Genomic DNA, 26,365 nt, shown 5'->3' with positions numbered 1-26,365 from the left:
CACAGTGGCAGATAGGAACCGTGCAGGTGTGGCAGCAGTAGGTACCTGAGGTTATGCAAGTGTTTCAGCCACCGTAAGTCAAAGTGAGTGAGTGACGGGGCTTATCATGCACGTCGGCATTTGTAAATCAAAATGTAGCATTTCTACAGGTGTGTTAACACTTGTATACCAGAGTGAGCAAAGAGGTCCTGCAGGTGTAGCAAAAAGGTGTGGATTAGAGTATACGTTGAGGCTTTTACTGGCTCGGGAGCTGTGGGTTGATGAGGAGTGATGTAGAGATGCAGTCACAGGCAGGAAACAAGAGGCGGGTTAGAGGCTACACTTCAACCATGTTGTTACGTGCGGGAAAGTGTGTGATAGAAGACGTGTATTCTCGAGGTTTGACCGGGGGTGTGGGGGGGCAGTCATGTGCTGGAGGGGGGTTTTTCTGTGGTGGCCAAACGTTTTGGCATGTTGCCACCTCTGACCTTCCTTACATCATCCCAGGTGAATTGGTCGTCAGTAAAGGTCAGGTGTATTGTATTAACCTGTATGAGGTCATCGCTCTACCTACTTATTGTTCTGAGGTTGTGGGTAAGGACCTCTGCTTATAGCACTACCTTGTGGGTTGTGATCGGTGTGCCACGCTCTGGGTAAACACGACACAGTGACGTCTATGTCCGCTGTTTCAAGGGCGCTGGAGGTTCTAAGGTCCTTAAATTCACTCTCAGATGCGACGTCATCGCTGTTTCTTGTGCGTTAGAGTCGTGTGTCACAGGTGGTCTTGGTAACGAAAGGCTGTGACCATCTGTTATACACGATGGGGGGAAATTGCGTTACCCACAGGTACTGAAGTACTCGTCAGCCGTAACGAAGTGCATAGAGAACCGAGGCAGAATATGGTCAGTGGATGTGAGCCTCGACATGGTGGCTGGGCTAAGCCTCAATATGGTCACTGGACGTGAGATTCCTTGAACACTTTCCCAAACTAATTGGCATTGACCCCCGCGAGATTTACTGTGACGCGTCAAGGATCACTTTGTTCTTGGGACGTAGGCTCCCATCTGCATCTTTTTTCGATGTTGTTATGTCCTGGTAATGTTATCTGTGCCACCATGCAGTCATATACATCCAGGTGGTGAAGACGTATGACCCAGATGGTTTTTCCTGCTGGAGTCTGGAGGGATTGTGTCTCTTTGAGATATTGTAACTTCAGTCCTTCTCGTTTATGTCGTCATTGTCTGAAAACCCTGACTTTCCCCTTCCTCTTGGAGGCCTGTCTCGGTGCAGCCCATCTGTAAGAAAAGAGGCCTTTCTAACCCTTTCAACCATCGTACCAGTGTTTGTACTTCTGCTGTGGCTAGAGTCATTGAAACTCACATTAACTCTCACTTTTCTAAAAGATCTACATTCCCATTCATTTCTCTCACATCGCCAATACGGATTTCGCGGTGTTAAGTCTGCTGGTCATCTGTTCTCCTGTGTGACTCGCCTCTGGGCCTCCTCTGTTCCTCTCTCGTGACTCATGCATTGGTTGTTCTCTGGTCGAAGTCGTTCCAATAGTCTTCGTTGGAGCGACTTTCTCATAGTCCCTTCCTACCACCACTGTGTTCTGAGGATTCTGTCCTATTCATCTACTCTCTTGTGTCTGTCAGTAATACGTAATCTTACCTCCATCTGTATCTCCTCTTATGCTGATAATTCCACTTTTCTTCCCATCCTTCATTCCATGATCGCTCTCTCTGTCAAGCTGTAAATATTCCCTCACACACTGGAGGGGAGGTGAGCAAGTACCTGGGGAGGGCAGGCTGGCCAGTATTTGGGGAGGGGAGATCTGAGGCCAGTGACCAGGGATGGATGGCGATGAGAACAAGGAAGGGATAAGTGTGTGTGTGTGTGTGTGTGTGTGTGTGTGTGTGCTCTCGCTCGTATCACCTGTCATCTGCCGTCACCACGCCTGTATAATGTGACGACGCCCTGGACGGCTTGGGTACGGCAGTTTATCTCTCTCTCTCTCTCTCTCTCTCTCTCTCTCTCTCTCTCTCTCTCTCTCTCTCTCTCTCTCTCTCTCTCTCTCTCTCTCTCTTTCTCTCTCCCCAACGGTGGATGTAGCATCGCACTAAGACCTCCAGCACTTAACCATGTCATTTCATCTCGTCACTGTCATCATGGAAGGTACATGATACACCCTGTAATTCTACTGACTAATTATCCGGTTCCCTTGGATATCACGGTACAGCAGTCATCATACATAGCATCATATGGTATACCCGGGTCAACAGCTTTTCCACGTATGCAAATGAAGAATCATTTTCCATTCTACGCAAGCCTCACTCACGCGTGATGCGGGGCGGCTTACCACGTAGCAGCGGCGGTATGACGTGTGTTGTGTGAGGGATGGGTAGCCTCTTGAAGGAACAGTAAGGTGTACCTAACCTGACACGTGCATCCACACTCATTGTACAGGTGCGCAGCGAGAACACAAACTAGTGGAGAGAGAGAGAGAGAGAGAGAGAGAGAGAGAGAGAGAGAGAGAGAGAGAGAGAGAGAGAGAGAGAGAGAGAGAGTAACATCCAACGGTACATAAAGCAACTTGAGCTCAAGGCGCTGTGTTGTCTGCAGTCAACACCTGATCCTCGGATGCATGTTAACTGCTCCTTCGTCAGTGTTCCAGCTGAGCCCAGGGGCCCTCATCCTTCATCAGTTATCTTCTCATCAAGATGATACAACTTGCGTGTCTTCTCGTGTGTCTTGGTAATGGCGTAAGCCCCCTCCCACCAGCTGGTCGTAAAACCATCCGCGGAACGGCATCCCACTCCTCGGAAGGCTAATTTCAACATAGCTTCGTAATGCGTATGACCGTTGCATAAGAACATGTTACGAGGTGGCTCATGGCGACATTCCCACGGTGCTGTGGGTGAGGATGTATACGTTAAGGTTTGATGGGCACATGAATGTGTGAGGGGACTTAGGCTTGGGTATAGATGGGGAAGTGGGCGGTGTATGGACTGAGACGTGGGTGGGGTTGTGGGACGTGGGCGAGGGTAATTGGTCATGGGAGTAGTTAGGTGTGTGGGGAGTGTGGGTGTAGGGAGGGACGTGGCTGTGGGAAAACCTGAGGATACATGGCACGTCAGGAGAGGTGTGTGTGTGTGTGTGTGTGTGTGTGTGAGGGAGATTTGTGTAGGAAAATGGATAGGGATTCTAACGTGGCTGGAAACCTGGGTTGGGGGGAGGGACAGGGATGAATGTGTATATTCCCTCATCTCTCGTGTTGATTTGTTTGTGTTTAAGCGGAGCTGAGGAAGGTAGTTGCCGGCCCTGTGGGAAGCTGTCACGTAAAATTATATGAATGATAACACGAGAGTTGAGGCCAAATTAAAAAGGGGTTATTTTGATTAAGATTTGGTTTCAAATGTCATAAGACAAACAGTGAAGATAGATAAAACTGCTAGAGTTCAAAGAGCAATCCTCCGTGTGGGTGTTTGTTAACCATCACACACACACACACACACACACACACACACACCCCAGCTGTTCAACTTGGATCGTTTTCTAGATAAACACACACACGGTTAGCCTTCATCTCGTTTTCTTCCCATGTCTATATGTCTGCTTCATGGCACTATATTGTTGAAGGTACACTCGTTTGTAGGTACTCTCTCTCTCTCTCTCTCTCTCTCTCTCTCTCTCTCTCTCTCTCTCTCTCTCTCTCTCTCTCTCTCTCTCTCTCTCTCTCTCAGACACACACAGTGACACAAATACACTTCAGAGAGGAATAAAGCAATACGCCTTCGAATGACTTAGAATAATCTTAGTTACAGGGAACGGAACACGTACATCCCCAGATGGGTTAGCGCGGTGCCGCAAGGCTAAGTCCTGGGACCACTACCCTTCTCGATCTTTGTATATGACTTACCAGAAGGGTTCGACCCCCACCTTAATGTGTTTCCGGATGATGGGAAGTGAAGCATGAGGGGGGGGGGAATACAGCTGACAAGGGGACCTGGACAACCTCCAGAGTTGGTGTGATAGCTGATGAAATTCAACTCGAGTATATGAAGAGTAATGAAGACGGGACGTTGTGGCGGAGGAGCAGCTGTATGAATGTAATCTTTTAGGGAATGAGCCGAGGGGATCTGTGTGTGAGAAGGACCGAGGAGTTAACACTGTCCAACCCGAGTTTCCATTTAAGGAGAATTGTAAAGGAGACGAACTGTCTTCAGGCAATTACCAGAGCATCATTCAAATATATGGGTAAGACGGTCTTGAGTGAGCTGTTCGCAGCACATGGGGTGGGTTGGCCGGGTCAAGAGGTGACTATGGAACTTGTTTACCTTGAGGTTCGTAAACACCGTCGTAAATCACCTCCGCCGTACGCCAAAGTGGCACAACTAGACTAGGACCATTATCCATAAATGCTGCCGCCACACACACACGTGTGGTGTGCTGTTGCCTAACTCCCGACCTCTTCTGGCTCCTGCTAACCCTTGAGTTCTGTTCCACTCATTAACCCGTCTGCCTTGCCCTCTTTTCCTTTTGGAAATGCTCCCTTTACTTGTCGAAAACACACCCATCTCTTCACCTGCCCTACCCTATACCTACCCATCTCACCTAACCTTGCCTTCATAACAGCCCTTCCCCATACCTAGCCATCTCCTTACCTTGGGTACCCCATATCTACCCATCTCTTCTCCTCCACTGCCATCCCTTCCCATCTCTTCATCTACCCTGACCCATCCCTGTCCGTATCTTCACCTACCCTGCCCCATACTTATCCATCTTCTCACTTACCCATCCTCATCCATTTCCTTCTCTTCGTTCCTGACCCATACCTATCCATGTCTTTACCTGCCTTGCCCTGTGTGTAGAGATTGCTACAGTATGAAGCACAACAGTTTTTTTTTCCACCTCGTGGTTGGTCGTTGAATGTTGTTTGGTTTGTGTGTGAGGAGGAGACTGAGATTGTTGTAAACAATTAGATGCCGAACATGCTAACGTAAGTTTGCATTGGAAGTATTTTTGTTTCAGTGTGCAGATGTTGAGTGTTTGTGGTCACGAGGCAGCCAGTAATCCAGGCTTTGTTTACGTATAGTCTGCAAGTTTGTTATGTTTACTCGTGACAGGATGGATGACCAAGCGGGTGAGGCGTGACTTAGGTTGGAGAGGATGAACTGTTTATAGGGTTATATTGAAGGATTCTTTTCCTTGTCCAAAATTGGGTGCAGTATGTGTTCTTAGGGCGTTTAGTTTCTTTATGGTCTTTGTGTTGATGTTTGTGGTGTGGAGAGCAAATGTCATGTGTGTGTGTGTTGAACGTGATACCTAGCATGCTTGGAATTCTATTTCGTGGAAGACGCTGCTCCATTTAGGGTTATAGGTGGGTGTGAGGTAGATTCGTGTCTGTCTGGGGTTAAGATGAGGACACTGGATTTCTGCAGGGATGCGGACAGTTTTTTTTTTATAATTATGTGTTGTGATATAAGTTGTTTGTATTGCGTTGTGAACTGAGGTTATCTGCAGACGAGAGGACTCGGATAGTGTTGTCTGCGGAAGGTGATGTGAGGTCATGCAGGAAGAGACTGAGGAGGGTTGGGAGAGTAAACTGCTGAGGTTCAGACGTTGCGCACATCTGTGCGCAGGTGCTGACCTTTGCTGGGGTCAGATGCTGTGTATCTCCAGGCTGGGGGTCAGACGCTGGGTGGCGACCTATGCTCGGCTCCAACGCGTTTGATTTCTGGGCGTAGCAATACCCATCCGACCATCCATTGTTGTCCAGGACTGACGCGGCGCTTGTGATCACGGCTGCGTTCCCTTTGCGTGCCACAGGCAGTGCATTATAACCTTAGGGCGTCAGGATGATCAGTGGCATGAGGACGTGGCGCCCCTGACGTGGGGACGGGCCAAGACGTCGGAGGTAACCTCCTAACATGATGATAGAGACGCTTAGGAGTACCTCATGTGATTCCCCGAATCTTGAACGCATGCGCTGCACATCTGAGTACCGTCCTGCATAATAGGGTTGTGGACAAAGAGACGCATTTGTTTACGGAGACAACAACGAGACTACTAATCATATGGTAAACAATTTCCAAAAATTATGTGTGATTGCTGGATAAGTTCTTCACTGTTGACTTCCTAGGATAAGAGAGGCTTGACTACTTACCTTTCTCGTAAAGGAAAACCTCCAGCTGGTGTTTGAGCTTCCTGGTACCGTCCGAGCAGTGGGAGACGGGCGCCGTCTCACACAGCATCGCATCTGTTGGCTGCAACACCAAAGGAAACTCATCAGTCATTCCATCGCCAAGGAAGTTATGATGGACGATCTCAGATAAGCAAGTGACGCCGTCCCTCAGGGCTGTTGGTGACGAAAGGCTTCCAACTCTGGGGCCAGAGAAGGGACCTTTATATGGAGGATCCAGACGGTGTTGAGACAGGAGAACCTAATACATCTGTGGAGTTCTGGATTTTCTGGCCATAAAGCTGGGCCACCTCTGGCCATAAAGCTGGGCCACCTCTGGCCATAAAGCTGGGCCACCTCTAGCCATAAAGCTGGGCCACCTCTGGCCATAAAGCTGGGCCACCTCTAGCCATAAAGCTGGGCCACCTCTAGCCATAAAGCTGGGCCACCTCTAGCCATAAAGCTGGGCCACCTCTGGCCATAAAGCTGGGCCACCTCTGGCCATAAAGCTGGGCCACCTCTAGCCATAAAGCTGGGCCACCTCTAGCCATAAAGCTGGGCCACCTCTAGCCATAAAGCTGGGCCACCTCTAGCCATAAAGCTGGGCCACCTCTAGCCATAAAGCTGGGCCACCTCTGGCCATAAAGCTGGGCCACCTCTAGCCATAAAGCTGGGCCACCTCTGGCCATAAAGCTGGGCCACCTCTAGCCATAAAGCTGGGCCACCTCTGGCCATAAAGCTGGGCCACCTCTGGCCATAAAGCTGGGCCACCTCTAGCCATAAAGCTGGGCCACCTCTAGCCATAAAGCTGGGCCACCTCTGGCCATAAAGCTGGGCCACCTCTGGCCATAAAGCTGGGCCACCTCTAGCCATAAAGCTGGGCCACCTCTAGCCATAAAGCTGGGCCACCTCTGGCCATAAAGCTGGGCCACCTCTAGCCATAAAGCTGGGCCACCTCTGGCCATAGAGCAGAGCTACCTCTAGCCATAAAGCTGGGCCACCTCTGGCCATAAAGCTGGGCCACCTCTGGCCATAAAGCTGGGCCACCTCTGGCCATAAAGCTGGGCCACCTCTGGCCATAAAGCTGGGCCACCTCTAGCCATAAAGCTGGGCCACCTCTAGCCATAAAGCTGGGCCACCTCTGGCCATAAAGCTGGGCCACCTCTGGCCATAAAGCTGGGCCACCTCTGGCCATAAAGCTGGGCCACCTCTAGCCATAAAGCTGGGCCACCTCTAGCCATAAAGCTGGGCCACCTCTGGCCATAAAGCTGGGCCACCTCTGGCCATAAAGCTGGGCCACCTCTAGCCATAAAGCTGGGCCACCTCTGGCCATAAAGCTGGGCCACCTCTGGCCATAAAGCTGGGCCACCTCTGGCCATAAAGCTGGGCCACCTCTAGCCATAAAGCTGGGCCACCTCTGGCCATAAAGCTGGGCCACCTCTGGCCATAAAGCTGGGCCACCTCTGGCCATAAAGCTGGGCCACCTCTGGCCATAAAGCTGGGCCACCTCTGGCCATAAAGCTGGGCCACCTCTGGCCATAAAGCTGGGCCACCTCTGGCCATAAAGCTGGGCCACCTCTAGCCATAAAGCTGGGCCACCTCTGGCCATAAAGCTGGGCCACCTCTAGCCATAAAGCTGGGCCACCTCTGGCCATAAAGCTGGGCCACCTCTGGCCATAAAGCTGGGCCACCTCTGGCCATAAAGCTGGGCCACCTCTGGCCATAAAGCTGGGCCACCTCTAGCCATAAAGCTGGGCCACCTCTGGCCATAAAGCTGGGCCACCTCTAGCCATAAAGCTGGGCCACCTCTGGCCATAAAGCTGGGCCACCTCTAGCCATAAAGCTGGGCCACCTCTGGCCATAAAGCTGGGCCACCTCTGGCCATAAAGCTGGGCCACCTCTAGCCATAAAGCTGGGCCACCTCTGGCCATAAAGCTGGGCCACCTCTAGCCATAAAGCTGGGCCACCTCTGGCCATAAAGCTGGGCCACCTCTAGCCATAAAGCTGGGCCACCTCTAGCCATAAAGCTGGGCCACCTCTGGCCATAAAGCTGGGCCACCTCTGGCCATAAAGCTGGGCCACCTCTAGCCATAAAGCTGGGCCACCTCTGGCCATAAAGCTGGGCCACCTCTGGCCATAAAGCTGGGCCACCTCTGGCCATAAAGCTGGGCCACCTCTGGCCATAAAGCTGGGCCACCTCTAGCCATAAAGCTGGGCCACCTCTGGCCATAAAGCTGGGCCACCTCTGGCCATAAAGCTGGGCCACCTCTGGCCATAAAGCTGGGCCACCTCTAGCCATAAAGCTGGGCCACCTCTAGCCATAAAGCTGGGCCACCTCTAGCCATAAAGCTGGGCCACCTCTGGCCATAAAGCTGGGCCACCTCTAGCCATAAAGCTGGGCCACCTCTGGCCATAGAGCAGAGCTACCTCTAGCCATAAAGCTGGGCCACCTCTAGCCATAAAGCTGGGCCACCTCTAGCCATAAAGCTGGGCCACCTCTGGCCATAAAGCTGGGCCACCTCTAGCCATAAAGCTGGGCCACCTCTGGCCATAAAGCTGGGCCACCTCTAGCCATAAAGCTGGGCCACCTCTAGCCATAAAGCTGGGCCACCTCTAGCCATAAAGCTGGGCCACCTCTGGCCATAAAGCTGGGCCACCTCTAGCCATAAAGCTGGGCCACCTCTGGCCATAAAGCTGGGCCACCTCTAGCCATAAAGCTGGGCCACCTCTGGCCATAAAGCTGGGCCACCTCTAGCCATAAAGCTGGGCCACCTCTAGCCATAAAGCTGGGCCACCTCTGGCCATAAAGCTGGGCCACCTCTAGCCATAAAGCTGGGCCACCTCTAGCCATAAAGCTGGGCCACCTCTAGCCATAAAGCTGGGCCACCTCTAGCCATAAAGCTGGGCCACCTCTAGCCATAAAGCTGGGCCACCTCTGGCCATAAAGCTGGGCCACCTCTAGCCATAAAGCTGGGCCACCTCTGGCCATAAAGCTGGGCCACCTCTGGCCATAAAGCTGGGCCACCTCTGGCCATAAAGCTGGGCCACCTCTAGCCATAAAGCTGGGCCACCTCTAGCCATAAAGCTGGGCCACCTCTGGCCATAAAGCTGGGCCACCTCTAGCCATAAAGCTGGGCCACCTCTAGCCATAAAGCTGGGCCACCTCTGGCCATAAAGCTGGGCCACCTCTGGCCATAAAGCTGGGCCACCTCTAGCCATAAAGCTGGGCCACCTCTAGCCATAAAGCTGGGCCACCTCTAGCCATAAAGCTGGGCCACCTCTGGCCATAAAGCTGGGCCACCTCTAGCCATAAAGCTGGGCCACCTCTAGCCATAAAGCTGGGCCACCTCTGGCCATAAAGCTGGGCCACCTCTGGCCATAAAGCTGGGCCACCTCTGGCCATAAAGCTGGGCCACCTCTGGCCATAAAGCTGGGCCACCTCTGGCCATAAAGCTGGGCCACCTCTAGCCATAAAGCTGGGCCACCTCTGGCCATAAAGCTGGGCCACCTCTAGCCATAAAGCTGGGCCACCTCTGGCCATAAAGCTGGGCCACCTCTGGCCATAAAGCTGGGCCACCTCTGGCCATAAAGCTGGGCCACCTCTAGCCATAAAGCTGGGCCACCTCTGGCCATAAAGCTGGGCCACCTCTGGCCATAAAGCTGGGCCACCTCTGGCCATAAAGCTGGGCCACCTCTGGCCATAAAGCTGGGCCACCTCTGGCCATAAAGCTGGGCCACCTCTGGCCATAAAGCTGGGCCACCTCTGGCCATAAAGCTGGGCCACCTCTAGCCATAAAGCTGGGCCACCTCTGGCCATAAAGCTGGGCCACCTCTGGCCATAAAGCTGGGCCACCTCTAGCCATAAAGCTGGGCCACCTCTGGCCATAAAGCTGGGCCACCTCTGGCCATAAAGCTGGGCCACCTCTAGCCATAAAGCTGGGCCACCTCTGGCCATAAAGCTGGGCCACCTCTAGCCATAAAGCTGGGCCACCTCTGGCCATAAAGCTGGGCCACCTCTAGCCATAAAGCTGGGCCACCTCTGGCCATAAAGCTGGGCCACCTCTGGCCATAAAGCTGGGCCACCTCTAGCCATAAAGCTGGGCCACCTCTGGCCATAAAGCTGGGCCACCTCTAGCCATAAAGCTGGGCCACCTCTGGCCATAAAGCTGGGCCACCTCTAGCCATAAAGCTGGGCCACCTCTAGCCATAAAGCTGGGCCACCTCTGGCCATAAAGCTGGGCCACCTCTAGCCATAAAGCTGGGCCACCTCTAGCCATAAAGCTGGGCCACCTCTAGCCATAAAGCTGGGCCACCTCTAGCCATAAAGCTGGGCCACCTCTAGCCATAAAGCTGGGCCACCTCTGGCCATAAAGCTGGGCCACCTCTGGCCATAAAGCTGGGCCACCTCTAGCCATAAAGCTGGGCCACCTCTGGCCATAAAGCTGGGCCACCTCTAGCCATAAAGCTGGGCCACCTCTGGCCATAAAGCTGGGCCACCTCTGGCCATAAAGCTGGGCCACCTCTAGCCATAAAGCTGGGCCACCTCTAGCCATAAAGCTGGGCCACCTCTAGCCATAAAGCTGGGCCACCTCTAGCCATAAAGCTGGGCCACCTCTGGCCATAAAGCTGGGCCACCTCTGGCCATAAAGCTGGGCCACCTCTGGCCATAAAGCTGGGCCACCTCTAGCCATAAAGCTGGGCCACCTCTGGCCATAAAGCTGGGCCACCTCTAGCCATAAAGCTGGGCCACCTCTGGCCATAAAGCTGGGCCACCTCTAGCCATAAAGCTGGGCCACCTCTAGCCATAAAGCTGGGCCACCTCTGGCCATAAAGCTGGGCCACCTCTGGCCATAAAGCTGGGCCACCTCTAGCCATAAAGCTGGGCCACCTCTGGCCATAAAGCTGGGCCACCTCTAGCCATAAAGCTGGGCCACCTCTAGCCATAAAGCTGGGCCACCTCTAGCCATAAAGCTGGGCCACCTCTGGCCATAGAGCAGAGCTACCTCTAGCCATAAAGCTGGGCCACCTCTGGCCATAAAGCTGGGCCACCTCTAGCCATAAAGCTGGGCCACCTCTAGCCATAAAGCTGGGCCACCTCTGGCCATAAAGCTGGGCCACCTCTAGCCATAAAGCTGGGCCACCTCTAGCCATAAAGCTGGGCCACCTCTAGCCATAAAGCTGGGCCACCTCTGGCCATAAAGCTGGGCCACCTCTAGCCATAAAGCTGGGCCACCTCTGGCCATAAAGCTGGGCCACCTCTAGCCATAAAGCTGGGCCACCTCTAGCCATAAAGCTGGGCCACCTCTGGCCATAAAGCTGGGCCACCTCTGGCCATAAAGCTGGGCCACCTCTAGCCATAAAGCTGGGCCACCTCTGGCCATAAAGCTGGGCCACCTCTGGCCATAAAGCTGGGCCACCTCTAGCCATAAAGCTGGGCCACCTCTGGCCATAAAGCTGGGCCACCTCTAGCCATAAAGCTGGGCCACCTCTAGCCATAAAGCTGGGCCACCTCTGGCCATAAAGCTGGGCCACCTCTAGCCATAAAGCTGGGCCACCTCTGGCCATAAAGCTGGGCCACCTCTAGCCATAAAGCTGGGCCACCTCTAGCCATAAAGCTGGGCCACCTCTAGCCATAAAGCTGGGCCACCTCTAGCCATAAAGCTGGGCCACCTCTAGCCATAAAGCTGGGCCACCTCTAGCCATAAAGCTGGGCCACCTCTAGCCATAAAGCTGGGCCACCTCTGGCCATAAAGCTGGGCCACCTCTAGCCATAAAGCTGGGCCACCTCTAGCCATAAAGCTGGGCCACCTCTAGCCATAAAGCTGGGCCACCTCTAGCCATAAAGCTGGGCCACCTCTAGCCATAAAGCTGGGCCACCTCTAGCCATAAAGCTGGGCCACCTCTGGCCATAAAGCTGGGCCACCTCTGGCCATAAAGCTGGGCCACCTCTAGCCATAAAGCTGGGCCACCTCTAGCCATAAAGCTGGGCCACCTCTGGCCATAAAGCTGGGCCACCTCTAGCCATAAAGCTGGGCCACCTCTAGCCATAAAGCTGGGCCACCTCTGGCCATAAAGCTGGGCCACCTCTAGCCATAAAGCTGGGCCACCTCTAGCCATAAAGCTGGGCCACCTCTGGCCATAAAGCTGGGCCACCTCTGGCCATAAAGCTGGGCCACCTCTGGCCATAAAGCTGGGCCACCTCTAGCCATAAAGCTGGGCCACCTCTAGCCATAAAGCTGGGCCACCTCTAGCCATAAAGCTGGGCCACCTCTAGCCATAAAGCTGGGCCACCTCTGGCCATAAAGCTGGGCCACCTCTGGCCATAAAGCTGGGCCACCTCTAGCCATAAAGCTGGGCCACCTCTAGCCATAAAGCTGGGCCACCTCTAGCCATAAAGCTGGGCCACCTCTAGCCATAAAGCTGGGCCACCTCTGGCCATAAAGCTGGGCCACCTCTGGCCATAAAGCTGGGCCACCTCTAGCCATAAAGCTGGGCCACCTCTGGCCATAAAGCTGGGCCACCTCTGGCCATAAAGCTGGGCCACCTCTGGCCATAAAGCTGGGCCACCTCTGGCCATAAAGCTGGGCCACCTCTGGCCATAAAGCTGGGCCACCTCTGGCCATAAAGCTGGGCCACCTCTGGCCATAAAGCTGGGCCACCTCTGGCCATAAAGCTGGGCCACCTCTGGCCATAAAGCTGGGCCACCTCTGGCCATAAAGCTGGGCCACCTCTGGCCATAAAGCTGGGCCACCTCTGGCCATAAAGCTGGGCCACCTCTGGCCATAAAGCTGGGCCACCTCTGGCCATAAAGCTGGGCCACCTCTGGCCATAAAGCTGGGCCACCTCTGGCCATAAAGCTGGGCCACCTCTGGCCATAAAGCTGGGCCACCTCTGGCCATAAAGCTGGGCCACCTCTGGCCATAAAGCTGGGCCACCTCTGGCCATAAAGCTGGGCCACCTCTGGCCATAAAGCTGGGCCACCTCTGGCCATAAAGCTGGGCCACCTCTGGCCATAAAGCTGGGCCACCTCTGGCCATAAAGCTGGGCCACCTCTAGCCATAAAGCTGGGCCACCTCTGGCCATAAAGCTGGGCCACCTCTGGCCATAAAGCTGGGCCACCTCTGGCCATAAAGCTGGGCCACCTCTGGCCATAAAGCTGGGCCACCTCTGGCCATAAAGCTGGGCCACCTCTGGCCATAAAGCTGGGCCACCTCTGGCCATAAAGCTGGGCCACCTCTGGCCATAAAGCTGGGCCACCTCTGGCCATAAAGCTGGGCCACCTCTGGCCATAAAGCTGGGCCACCTCTGGCCATAAAGCTGGGCCACCTCTGGCCATAAAGCTGGGCCACCTCTGGCCATAAAGCTGGGCCACCTCTGGCCATAAAGCTGGGCCACCTCTGGCCATAAAGCTGGGCCACCTCTGGCCATAAAGCTGGGCCACCTCTGGCCATAAAGCTGGGCCACCTCTGGCCATAAAGCTGGGCCACCTCTGGCCATAAAGCTGGGCCACCTCTGGCCATAAAGCTGGGCCACCTCTGGCCATAAAGCTGGGCCACCTCTGGCCATAAAGCTGGGCCACCTCTGGCCATAAAGCTGGGCCACCTCTGGCCATAAAGCTGGGCCACCTCTGGCCATAAAGCTGGGCCACCTCTGGCCATAAAGCTGGGCCACCTCTGGCCATAAAGCTGGGCCACCTCTGGCCATAAAGCTGGGCCACCTCTGGCCATAAAGCTGGGCCACCTCTAGCCATAAAGCTGGGCCACCTCTGGCCATAAAGCTGGGCCACCTCTGGCCATAAAGCTGGGCCACCTCTGGCCATAAAGCTGGGCCACCTCTGGCCATAAAGCTGGGCCACCTCTGGCCATAAAGCTGGGCCACCTCTGGCCATAAAGCTGGGCCACCTCTGGCCATAAAGCTGGGCCACCTCTGGCCATAAAGCTGGGCCACCTCTGGCCATAAAGCTGGGCCACCTCTGGCCATAAAGCTGGGCCACCTCTGGCCATAAAGCTGGGCCACCTCTAGCCATAAAGCTGGGCCACCTCTAGCCATAAAGCTGGGCCACCTCTAGCCATAAAGCTGGGCCACCTCTGGCCATAAAGCTGGGCCACCTCTAGCCATAAAGCTGGGCCACCTCTAGCCATAAAGCTGGGCCACCTCTAGCCATAAAGCTGGGCCACCTCTGGCCATAAAGCTGGGCCACCTCTAGCCATAAAGCTGGGCCACCTCTGGCCATAAAGCTGGGCCACCTCTGGCCATAAAGCTGGGCCACCTCTAGCCATAAAGCTGGGCCACCTCTGGCCATAAAGCTGGGCCACCTCTAGCCATAAAGCTGGGCCACCTCTGGCCATAAAGCTGGGCCACCTCTAGCCATAAAGCTGGGCCACCTCTGGCCATAAAGCTGGGCCACCTCTAGCCATAAAGCTGGGCCACCTCTAGCCATAAAGCTGGGCCACCTCTAGCCATAAAGCTGGGCCACCTCTAGCCATAAAGCTGGGCCACCTCTAGCCATAAAGCTGGGCCACCTCTGGCCATAAAGCTGGGCCACCTCTGGCCATAAAGCTGGGCCACCTCTAGCCATAAAGCAGGGCTACCTCTGGCCATAAAGCTGGGCTACCTCTGGCCATAAAGCTGGGCCACCTCTAGCCATAAAGCTGGGCCACCTCTAGCCATAAAGCTGGGCCACCTCTGGCCATAGAGCAGAGCCACCTCTAGCCATAAAGCTGGGCCACCTCTGGCCATAAAGCTGAGTCACCTCTGGTCATAAAGCTGAGCCACCTCTAGTCATAAAGCAGGGCCACCTCTGGTCATAAAGCTGGGCCACCTCTGGCCACAGAGCAGGGCTACCTCTGGCCATAAAGCTGGGCCACCTCTAGCCATAAAGCTGGGCCACCTCTGGCCATAAGGCTAGGCCATCCTCGACCCTGGGCCCACCTGGTGTGGCCAGACTGGCTGGCTTTACTGGTGTTGAATGGTAGGGTCGATCAACCCCTGGTGGCCACCACAGTGCTCGAGAGCTGCCACAGCTGCACGTGTTGCTGTGTGTACTTTTGTATTCCTAGTCTGTGGCAAGGTCGCCCTTGCGTGAGGATAGATTCTCTTATAGATGCCAGGTTGCACTCTGAAAATAGATCAAAATAGATATAAGAGGAGAGGAACAGATGAAATGTGTGTGTCAAGACAAGTGGTTGAAAGAGGGAAATAGGTGTATAGAAACAGCTGTAAGATAATAAGTCTCGTAGTTTAACCCAGTGGTTTAGTTTCCGCTAGAAAGCAGGTAAGACCTTCGGTTTTGAGACGGAGGGTGTAAGATGGTCCCGGCCATCACTTCAACACTCCTAAATCAGGAAGGCTGTACTTCCCTGGGCAGCTGCTGTCTACATCACGTCAGTTTAATACCTACTTTTCGGGAAACCAACACGAGTTTATCACTATAATACTTTATAGAAGGCGATAATAACGTAGAATTAGTGCTGCTGACAGTGCACGGTGTGTCACGGTACATTTTACGTTCGATGTTCGTAAATAGAACAGTCTCACATTTGTGTATGTTCTCCCTCAGCTGCAGCCTCGGCCGGGCGGGCTGTAGGGAGTATAGAGGTGATGCAGAGGGTAGGTTGTTGAAGACAGAATGAACGGAAAAATTGTGAATTGACAGCAGATAACTGAGGTTTTCTACAGGGCCAGCAACTGTACAGTGTTCTTCTCCATCAATTGATTATATAAATAACGCATTCTCTGCTGTGTCCATTGTTTATATCAGTCTTGGTTCTGACAAAGGATGAATTTTTAATCCTCCTTCTTGAGAAAGGAGAAACAACGGCAATAGAAGTTCTGCCACAGCAACTGTTTGATATGAAAAGAAAATGGGATGTTAGTCGTATGATAATCACTTCTCTCACAATAAAACTCACTGGGTCGCCAGTGGATTGAATAGCCTCCTAACTCTACCAGGACCGGGATCCCACACAATCGAATATCATGTAATGGATGTATGATAACACGAGTGTGGCACTATGGCAGGCTGATAACACGACTGTTGCACTATGGCAGGCTGATAACACGAGTGTGGCACTATGGCAGGCTGATAACACGAGTGTTGCACTATGGCAGGCTGATAACACAAGTGTTGCACTATGGCTGGCTGATAACACAAGTGTTGCACTATGGCTGGCTGATAACACGAGTGTTACACTATGGCAGGCTGATAACACACGAGTGTTGCACTATGGCAGGCTGATAACACGAGTGTTGCACCATGGCAGGCTGATAACACGAGTGTTGCACCATGGCAGGCTGATAACACGAGTGTTGCACTATGGCAGGCTGATAACACAAGTGTTGCACTATGGCTGGCTGATAACACGAGTGTTGCACTATGGCAGGCTGATAACACACGAGTGTTGCACTATGGCAGGCTGATAACACAAGTGTTGCACCATGGCAGGCTGATAACACAAGTGTTGCACTATGGCTGGCTGATAACACGAGTGTTGCACTATGGCAGGCTGATAACACACGAGTGTTGCACTATGGCAGGCTGATAACACGAGTGTTGCACCATGGCAGGCTGATAACACGAGTGTTGCACCATGGCAGGCTGATAACACGAGTGTTGCACTATGGCTGGCTGATAACACACGAGTGTTGCACTATGGCTGGCTGATAACACGAGTGTTGCACTATGGCAGGCTGATAACACGAGTGTTGCACTATGGCAGGCTGATAACACGAGTGTTGCACTATGGCAGGCTGATAACACACGAGTGTTGCACTATGGCAGGCTGATAACACGAGTGTTGCACCATGGCAGGCTGATAACACACGAGTGTTGCACTATGGCAGGCTGATAACACGAGTGTTGCACCATGGCAGGCTGATAACACGAGTGTTGCACTATGGCAGGCTGATAACACGAGTGTTGCACCATGGCAGGCTGATAACACGAGTGTTGCACTATGGCAGGCTGATAACACGAGTGTTGCACTATGGCAGGCTGATAACACACGAGTGTTGCACTATGGCAGGCTGATAACACGAGTGTTGCACCATGGCAGGCTGATAACACACGAGTGTTGCACTATGGCAGGCTGATAACACAAGTGTTGCACTATGGCTGGCTGATAACACGAGTGTTGCACCATGGCAGGCTGATAACACACGAGTGTTGCACTATGGCAGGCTGATAACACAAGTGTTGCACTATGGCTGGCTGATAACACAAGTGTTGCACTATGGCAGGCTGATAACACACGAGTGTTGCACTATGGCTGGCTGATAACACAGGTGTTGCACTATGGCTGGCTGATAACACGAGTGTTGCACCATGGCAGGCTGATAACACACGAGTGTTGCACTATGGCAGGCTGATAACACGAGTGTTGCACCATGGCAGGCTGATAACACACGAGTGTTGCACTATGGCAGGCTGATAACACGAGTGTTGCACCATGGCAGGCTGATAACACGAGTGTTGCACTATGGCAGGCTGATAACACACGAGTGTTGCACTATGGCTGGCTGATAACACAAGTGTTGCACCATGGCAGGCTGATAACACGAGTGTTGCACCATGGCAGGCTGATAACACGAGTGTTGCACTATGGCAGGCTGATAACACACGAGTGTTGCACCATGGCAGGCTGATAACACGAGTGTTGCACCATGGCAGGCTGATAACACGAGTGTTGCACTATGGCAGGCTGATAACACGAGTGTTGCACCATGGCAGGCTGATAACACACGAGTGTTGCACTATGGCAGGCTGATAACACGAGTGTGGCACTATGGCAGGCTGATAACACGAGTGTTGCACTATGGCAGGCTGATAACACGAGTGTTGCACTATGGCAGGCTGATAACACACGAGTGTTGCACTATCGCTGGCTGATAACATCTTCGGGCTTTGGTTACTGCGGTGGGCAAGAAGGGCGTCGCGAAGGGGGGGTCTCTCTCTCTCTCTCTCTCTCTCTCTCTCTCTCTCTCTCTCTCTCTCTCTCTCTCTCTCTCTCTCTCTCTCTCTCTCGCCGCTTTTGGGTGTGATGGCGGAGGGAGCGCCACCATAAGTTGTGCTCACAATGAGGCCCAACGGTGGCCGAAATTAGAGGCATTGTCCTGCGGGGGACCACAGCGTGCTGAGCGGAGGCGCTGCCCTGGGTGGCCGAGGTGGTATGAGGAAGACGCGTTGACATCTCATAGTTGGTGAGGGAGTGAGTGCAGCTGTAACCACTGGACTAAGTTGTTTAGCCTCACAGCGCTGTGGTGCGTGATCTCAAGCCCTCACAGCGCAGTGGTGCGTGATCTCAAGCCCTCACAGCGCAGTGGTGCATGATCTCAAGCCCTCACAGCGCTGTGGTGCGTGATCTCAAGCCCTCACAGCGCTGTGGTGCGTGATCTCGGTTGGTCGAACCATCAGGGTCGCCTCGAACAGCCTCCCTCCTTCCCTCCTGTGGCAGGACCACTCGGTCATGTAGCTGGTGAGGGAACTGCTGTAGCAGGTCCGCCTACAGCGTGCTCGTAGATGGAGAGAGATTATACCACAGCAGTCATACCACTTGGCTATATGATCAGTGGGAGAGCTACTCTGAGCTGGCTACTTCAGCGAGACATTTAGGTCCTGTAGGAGGTGAAGGACGTATTCTGGGACAGCCTGGTTGTGTAGTTTGTGAGAGTCCAAGTGTTTTGTGGACCTGCCCTGGACCAGCAGGTGGTGAGACATGTCTTGAGCCTCGAAGCAAGAGAGAGATCTATTGTGGGTCGAATGTGTAATCTTAGTGGATATGAAGATGGACTCCTCTCCTCATGTAGCGAGACACCTAGTGTGATAGTCCTCAGGTCTCATTGTTAATGAGAGACGTATCATGGTTATGTCTCTGGCCTTATACTTGGCGAGACGATGGTGAGACGGTGCTGGGAGTTTACGAGACACCTGCCAGTCATAGCTGGTGAGAACCTGAGGCATTAGAACTAATGGGAAACATGAAGGTGAAACCTGGCTCTATATTCTGTGGGAAACCCAATGGTAGGTGGATCTCTGTCTTCAACACACTATGGAAGATGTGATGTGAGGGTTTCTTCGTAGCTTTACCGTGAGGAGGGAGATAATATAGAGTCCATCTGGCCTCATTAATGAGGATACAGGATGTTATGAATGATTCTCCTTACCTCACAGTTTCATGGCTAAAGGAATGTATACATAGCTCTGCCGGCCCCACGTTGGTTTTATGTAAATGGAGTAGTTTGGATGGTTCTTCTCACAGTGGGATGGAAGACGCACAGTGGTATGGCTTCTCTGGCGTCAAAATAAGTCTGGAAATATACTTTAGACAGTTCTTATAACCTTACTGTGAGGTATGACGTAGTTTATATGGTTCTGTTGGCCTCACTGTGAGGTTGGTTGGAGTAGTGTGGATGGTCCGCTGGCCTCACTGTGAGGTGGGAGTAGTGTGGATGGTTCCGCTGGCCTCAGTGTGAGGTTAGAGTGGTGTGGATGGTTCCGCTGGCCTCACAGTGAGGTAGGGACAGTGCATATGGTTCTGCTGGCCTCACAGTGAGGTGAGAGTAGTGTGGATGGTTCTGCTGGCCTCACTGTGAGGTGGGAGCAGTGCATATGGTTCTGCTGGCCTCACAGTGAGGTGGGAGTAGTGTGGATGGTTCTGCTGACCTCACTGTGAGGTGGGAGCAGTGTGGATGGTTCCGCTGGCCTCACAGTGAGGTTGGAGTAGTGTGGATGGTTCTGCTGGCCTCACAGTGAGGTTGGAGTAGTGTGGATGGTTCTGCTGGCCCGACTGTGAGGTGGGAGCAGTGTGGATGGTTCCGCTGGCCTCATATTGGACTGGAAGTGGTAGGAATGATTCACCTGGCCTCTCACCGGGTTAGGAGAGGCCATAGTGGGTAGGCGATGGAATCAAGATATCTAAACATAATCATCCATTAAACAGAAGAAGTAATTCGTAGTTTGGGATAGGAAATTAAGAGAGCTGAAGAACCAGGACTGTAATGAAGTCTTTCGACAAAGTATCTTTTTCGTCCTCATAATGTTGTGAGGTGTGAGGGGGTACCAGGGTTCACTTCTCTCCACTGATCTGGGTAACCTGTGAGCTGGGATCACCTCATGCACGCATGACAAGACGCCCCGACCTGTGACATCTTGCGCCTGGGTGTGTGTGTGTGTGTGTGTGTGTGTGTGTGTGTGTGTCTGTATGTGTGTGTGTGTGTGTGTGTGTGTGTGTGTGTGTGTGTGTGTGTATATGTGTGTGTGTGTTTGTGTGTGTGTGTGTGTGTTTGTGTGTGTGTGTGTTTGTGTGTGTGTTTGTCTGTGTGTGTGTGGGTGTGTGTTTGTGTGTGTGTGTGTGTGAGTGTGTGTGTGTGTGTGTGAGTGTGTGTGTGTGTGGGTGTGTGTTGGGGGTGTGTGTGGAGGGGGCTTGATCTTGGGGTCAAGATGGCCCCTCTCTGGGAGACCCCCCTCAGCTCCCAGTAGACTCAGGGAGGACAGTTATGAGGGACGATGAGCCTTGATGAGGTAGTGAGGCAGATCCTGGGACATAGTTGTGGGTGTCGGGTTATTGCCCCCGTCGAGGGGTTCAGCTGCACTCACACGCTAACTCGCACTGAGGGGTACACACACACACACACAAACACACACACACACTCACACACACACACACACACAAACACACACACACACACACACACACCCTCATGTTTGAGTGATAAATATCATGTACATTCCTGTGTTCAAAGGATGATTTTGTCAAGTGGCGAAATAAGTATATGTCCAACTGTTACAAATCTAAGTTAAGTCAGTTTGAATATATTTAGTTAATACAAAATACTAATGTAACTTTTCTTATTAACTAACTACTAATATAACTTAACAAACTATCGCTCTTTTTGACATCAGCGTTTGGTATATTTAGATGCATTAATGTATTGACAAGTAAATGTAATTATTGCTAACGAGCCATATTGTTTAGTTACTCAAATGTAAATCGTAAATTACATTTTAAAGATGATTGCTTATGTTATTTAGGTGTGCTAAATACTTTCAGTAAAGGTCTGAGCAAATGAACTATTCTGTTCTATTCTTTTCTATTCACACATATGTATTCCTATGTGTCCACGGGGAAAATGAAACACGAAAAGTTCCCAAGTGCACTTTCGTGTAATAATCACATCATCAGGGGAGACACAAGAGAGAAATATAACAGTCAGTTGATATACATCGAAGAGACGAAGCTAGGACGCCATTTGGTAAACATGTGATTGTCCAAAACGTACAACGAGCGTTCATAAACTTATCATTTTACAAATTTTATCAACAATAAAGCTATCTAATTTGTATAGACCATCACTGATATATCACGTCGTGAGTGCATGACATGCCATGCCCACGTCGTGAGTGCATGACATGCCATGCCCACGTCGTGAGTGCATGACACACAGGAGGAGGAAAATGGAGTAGAATGACGTGGAGCTGGTCATTAACGACTGTTTGTGTTGAATTGGGTTGTTAGCATAAACGTATAACGTGGTTCCCGTCTCGACTTATTGTATTACCTCAACATAAATTCTCTCATGCATGCCATGCTGGAGCCTAATCTGAGACTGGCGTTTTCTATATGAATCTAAGAAAATGGGGAGTGTGATCCCTACGGATACTAGGAGATGCTTCTTATGGACGGTGGTGGTGTGTGGCAACTGATGACTGTCATGGAAGGGGAGTGGTGTGTGGCAACTGATGACTGTCATGGAAGGATGATGGTGGTGTGTGGCAACTGATGACTGTCATGGAAGGATGATGGTGGTGTGTGGCAACTGATGACTGTCATGGAAGGATGATGGTGGTGTGTGGCAACTGATGACTGTCATGGAATAGTGGTGGTGTGTGGCAACTGATGACTGTCATGGATGGATGGTGGTCTGTGGCAACTGTTGGTTGTCAAGGAGCGGGAGTGGTGTGTGGCATAAGTTGGCTGTCATGCACGAGTGGTGGTGTTGTAAATGGATTTCGGAGTTTAGTGATGGCCGATATACACGACACAAGCAATAGTTACCCTCACATGCCTAAGGGTGTGTGTTCTCGCAGGCGGGGTATTAGTGGAACAGATCTGCTCACTGTACCTGTAGTTTTCCGCAAACTGTACCTGTATTTCTACCCCAGGTTGGTGATTGGAGAGTATACTAAGGCTTGTAATGATAGATAAAAATGAAATGATTTGTCCATACGCTTTTGAAGAGAAGTAACATTAATTCTTTTGGGCAAAGTAAAGATTCAGCTGAAAAAACCATTCCATTTTCGAATTGGGTAGGTAATAATTTCTCTACCATGTCATCACAAGTTCCCCTTCTGGTTTTCTTTGTCGCTAGAGTTGGTAACCATAGGAAGATTAACTCACGTATTCTATGTTCCAAGAACACTTTCTCTTTCCTGATGATGAAGGTCTGTTCATGCTCGCCTCGTATGAACATCTGTTCCAAGCGACCTTCTGACTCCTTCGATGTGTGTGTGTGAACCCGACTAAAGTTGTGTGTGTGTGTGTGTGTGTTGGGGTTGGCCTCCGCAGGTCGACCCGGGCACCCGAGGTCCCTATTGTTGTTCCCACATCCCATTCTCTCTGCCCCATTGTCCTACGCGAGTCTCATTCATATTCATGGTTCGTCGTCATTGCAACAAGTTTCCTCTGCTATCTCTAACTCACACCTCACAATTCCCGGCAAGAGTCGAGTCGTTCCAACTCGTTTAAGAAAATGGTCGTTTCCTTTTCAGTGCCCGTGTCCTAATATGCCGTCGCGAAACTTATCTATTGAATCATTATCGACCATGTGGATCTGGGCTGGTTCATTCCAGGCATTCCTGTGTGCGGGGCAGTCCAGCTTTCTCGTTCATAACACGAGTATTGTATCTCAGGCTCCGAGGACGGTGGGCGGAGGGTAGACACTGGTCCTTGGCCTCGTATATTGCAGCGTAATCAGTTTCGCTGATGCTGGAGAGGCGTTCGCCGGCTGTTATATACCCTTCCCATACAGTCCCATATGCCCCATGGAGGAGAGAAGAGTAAGGGGTGACCTGATTCCAACCTTTTTAAAGTTAGTTTGCTTTGTGACAACAGTGAACACCTTCACCTGTGACCTCAAGACGTTGCTTGCTCTGGTTTTTCATGAGGAGTCTCGCTTCTCGTGGCTGGGGTAAGAGGGGAAAAGGTCAAGGGATTTGGCATCCTCACATCAGGGTTTCGAACGGGTGTTTTCGAGTCGCAGTTCAAGTTAATGAAGGTCTTAATTACTATCTGCAAAGAGAGGCCTGTTGACGATGTTATAGGGAACTCTAACCTGTGTGTTGTTAGAGAGGTGCAAGAGGCCTTAACTTGAGCAGTGTGGAGGATGTATCTTGTATGTGGTAATGTGAGTATGGTGAGGGTGGTATGAGGCCCTCCCTCCTCTGTAGTTAGTGTGGCGATAGGTCTTAGCTTGTGCATGAATAGTGTGGTGTGTAGTTCTCACTCTTACCTGGTAGGATTAGTGTGAAACCCTAACATGCAACTGACGGAAGCGCCGCTCTTCCTAACTTAGTGTGTAGAATGTGGTGTGGGTTCCTGGCGTATGTATTGTAAAGGTGTTGTGGGGCACAAACTTGTATTTAGTAATGGGGATATATGGTTCCAACTTGGTGTTCCGAGGTTGGTATAAGGTACTAGATTATGTTTAATCAAGCATAGACCAGGGTTGTAACTTATGAGTGGTAGTTATGAAACGACGAAGCTTTAACATGAATCTAGTGAGGTTGGTATAAAGTCCTAATTCCTCCTTAACTAGAGTGGTCTAGGTAACCTTTAACTTCAGTTCTATAGGCGGTTATATACAGATCTAACTAATGACAATGGTATGTGTTCCTATCATCTCTGGTAAGTGTGGTCTGAAACCCAAGCGTCTGGTGCAGGGTCCTGAAACATGTCTGGTATGGTGGTGTAGAATTCTACCATGTCTATCATAGGGTTGTAGGACCCTGTGTTAGACATGGATAGACATCGTATGGTTGGTGTAGGATACTGACATGTCTCGTATTGCTCGTGTATGACCCTGACGTGTCTCGTATTCCTTGTGTATGACCCTGACGTGTCTCGTATGGTAAGTGTAGGAAGCGAACATGATTGTGTGGTTGGTGTAGGATTCTAGGACTCGTATGGCTATAGGACCCGAACATACCTTGCTCGTATTGGTGGTGTGGAGACTCAAGTGTACATATGTCTAGTGTGGGAGGTGTGGAGCCTTGACGTGTATGTAGACTGAGGAGTGTGAGGTATTGGTACCCGTAGTAGTCACGGTACATTTCTAGTGATGTAAGTCCCAGGCATTACCAGCACAAGTAGTGTGGGGTTTATAATGGGTGGTTCATTCCTGCAGCTTATGTCTGCTATGAGTTATGTAGGGTTTCATCTTCACTGGAGAGTGTGGTCTAGTGCAACAGAATGTCGAGTATGAATGGCATGAGTGATGCAAACCGTAAGCTTACGTCTGGTAAGGGTGGTGTGGAGCTGCAGTGCATCTGTTGTGGGTAATGAGGAGCCACAGAGTATGTGTCGTATGAATGATGAGGTGACCCAGACTTGAGTCTAGTTGGGATTGTGTGTGAAGTATGGCCGGACTGAGGACAAGCAGCCAATCTGTTCTTATGAATGAGATCCTAAAGAATGTGTTCTGATGCTGTTATGTGCCATGGCAGGTCAATTAGGTTGTTATGGCTAGAACATAGATTTACCCTGGGCAATGTAAAGTACTGAATATGGTTGTAAAACACATACAGGGGTTATTTGAATAGGAATCGGTAAGCAAATTCTTAATGACTATTAGAGTCGACTAGAGTGTTTAACATAGCCTTCAGTTAGATACAGGTTAATTGCAATAAGATATTAACGTATGTATTTCTTTCTTTACAGGTAAGACGTCATTTATGCGGTAGAGGTGAGGTGTGGGCGGCTGCTGGACGAGAGACAGGTCAGTAATGCTATCAACATCACTGAGAATCCCACTGTAAATATTATTATAGTAGTGACACGATGACCTCCCACCCCTGTGTATAAATGTTCCAGGGTCCATCCCCTGGGTAAGGTTTCAGTGGATGGTTTGATAATTCTCCCCCACTGGGTAACGTGCAGCTGGGAGTGAGTGACAGGTGTCGTAGTCCTGGTCGTAAGCCGAGGAGGAGACGATGTGGCACCAGGATACAATGAGTCGTACTCAGCTGCTCACACGCGTGGGATTCTGTTGCTGTCACCCAACGGGATCTCATGCCACCGCCCACGCTGCTGGACTGACGATGGTGTATCACACACACACACACACACACACACACACACACACACACACACACACACACACACACACACATGCCCAGGTGACTGGGAGGTCAAACACAAATGCTTCGTTTATAAAACCTTTTCAGCAACGAAAGCTCTTAAGGAGTGAGCGCTGAGGACGAGGTACGGCGGGAGGGATGGTCAGGCGACCTCCTGATGATGATGAGGAGGAGGAGGAGGAGAGTGGAAGGTCTGGTTCTTGCTTGGTGGTGGTCATGACGCGCTGTGGGACTGACCAGTGTCGTGTCTCGCCTGCCTCGCCAGGTACCACGGGGGACTGCGTCGCCTGGTGACTCAGCCTCACATCCCTGTTAACGGATGATAATGATGACGATGATGATGATAATGATGATGATGATGTGTTTGTGTGATGTCCAGCAGGTGTAGCTCCCTGACCGTCGTAGACCTGGGTGTGTGACGCCTCCCTCTGGCGCTCTGTCGAAGAAATTCGAACGTGGACTCGCCCTTCACTTGTTCCAGATGACACAAACTCATTTTTTTTTTCGTCGGACTAACCAAATGTAGATCGATGTGTGAAAGACCTGAAGATTTGTATTCGGTTCTGCGAGCCGTTCTTATGCGCATCTGGCTGTTCCCGTGCGCATCTGGCTGTCCCCGTGCGCATCTGGCTGTTCCCGTGCGCATCTGGTAACGGGAAGCGTGAGGAACTAAACTTTCAACTGAGGAATGTGAACATTTGGAGGTCCAGTTCCTCTCATAGTTATAATGTAGTTAAGTGCGTGTGTTATGGCGTTAGTTGATCAACATCACTGATGAGAGATACGTCGAATGAGGGGAGCGGTCCGGCGCCTGCGCGGTACGTAATAAGGAGGTAACGCTCGAGTGCGTAATG

The 26,365-nt window shown here is 51.7% G+C and overlaps 1 protein-coding gene across 1 annotated transcript in view; it reads left to right on the top strand.

The window, feature by feature from the left end:
* The window catches only part of LOC139757881 (uncharacterized), a 389,409-nt gene extending 364,236 nt beyond the window's left edge, over window positions 1-25,173 (top strand). The window contains exon 23 of the mRNA XM_071678798.1: window positions 25,093-25,173. Within this exon, the coding sequence (XP_071534899.1) occupies window positions 25,093-25,158 (66 nt within the window). The 3' untranslated portion in view covers window positions 25,159-25,173. The remainder of the gene's footprint in view (window positions 1-25,092) is intronic.
* The last annotated feature ends 1,192 nt before the right edge of the window (window positions 25,174-26,365 follow it).

The sequence above is a fragment of the Panulirus ornatus genome, chromosome 28 (assembly GCF_036320965.1).
Source record: "Panulirus ornatus isolate Po-2019 chromosome 28, ASM3632096v1, whole genome shotgun sequence".
NCBI lineage: Eukaryota > Metazoa > Arthropoda > Malacostraca > Decapoda > Palinuridae > Panulirus > Panulirus ornatus.
Note: the sequence above shows the minus strand (reverse complement) of the source record. Positions and strands in the feature narration are given on the sequence as shown.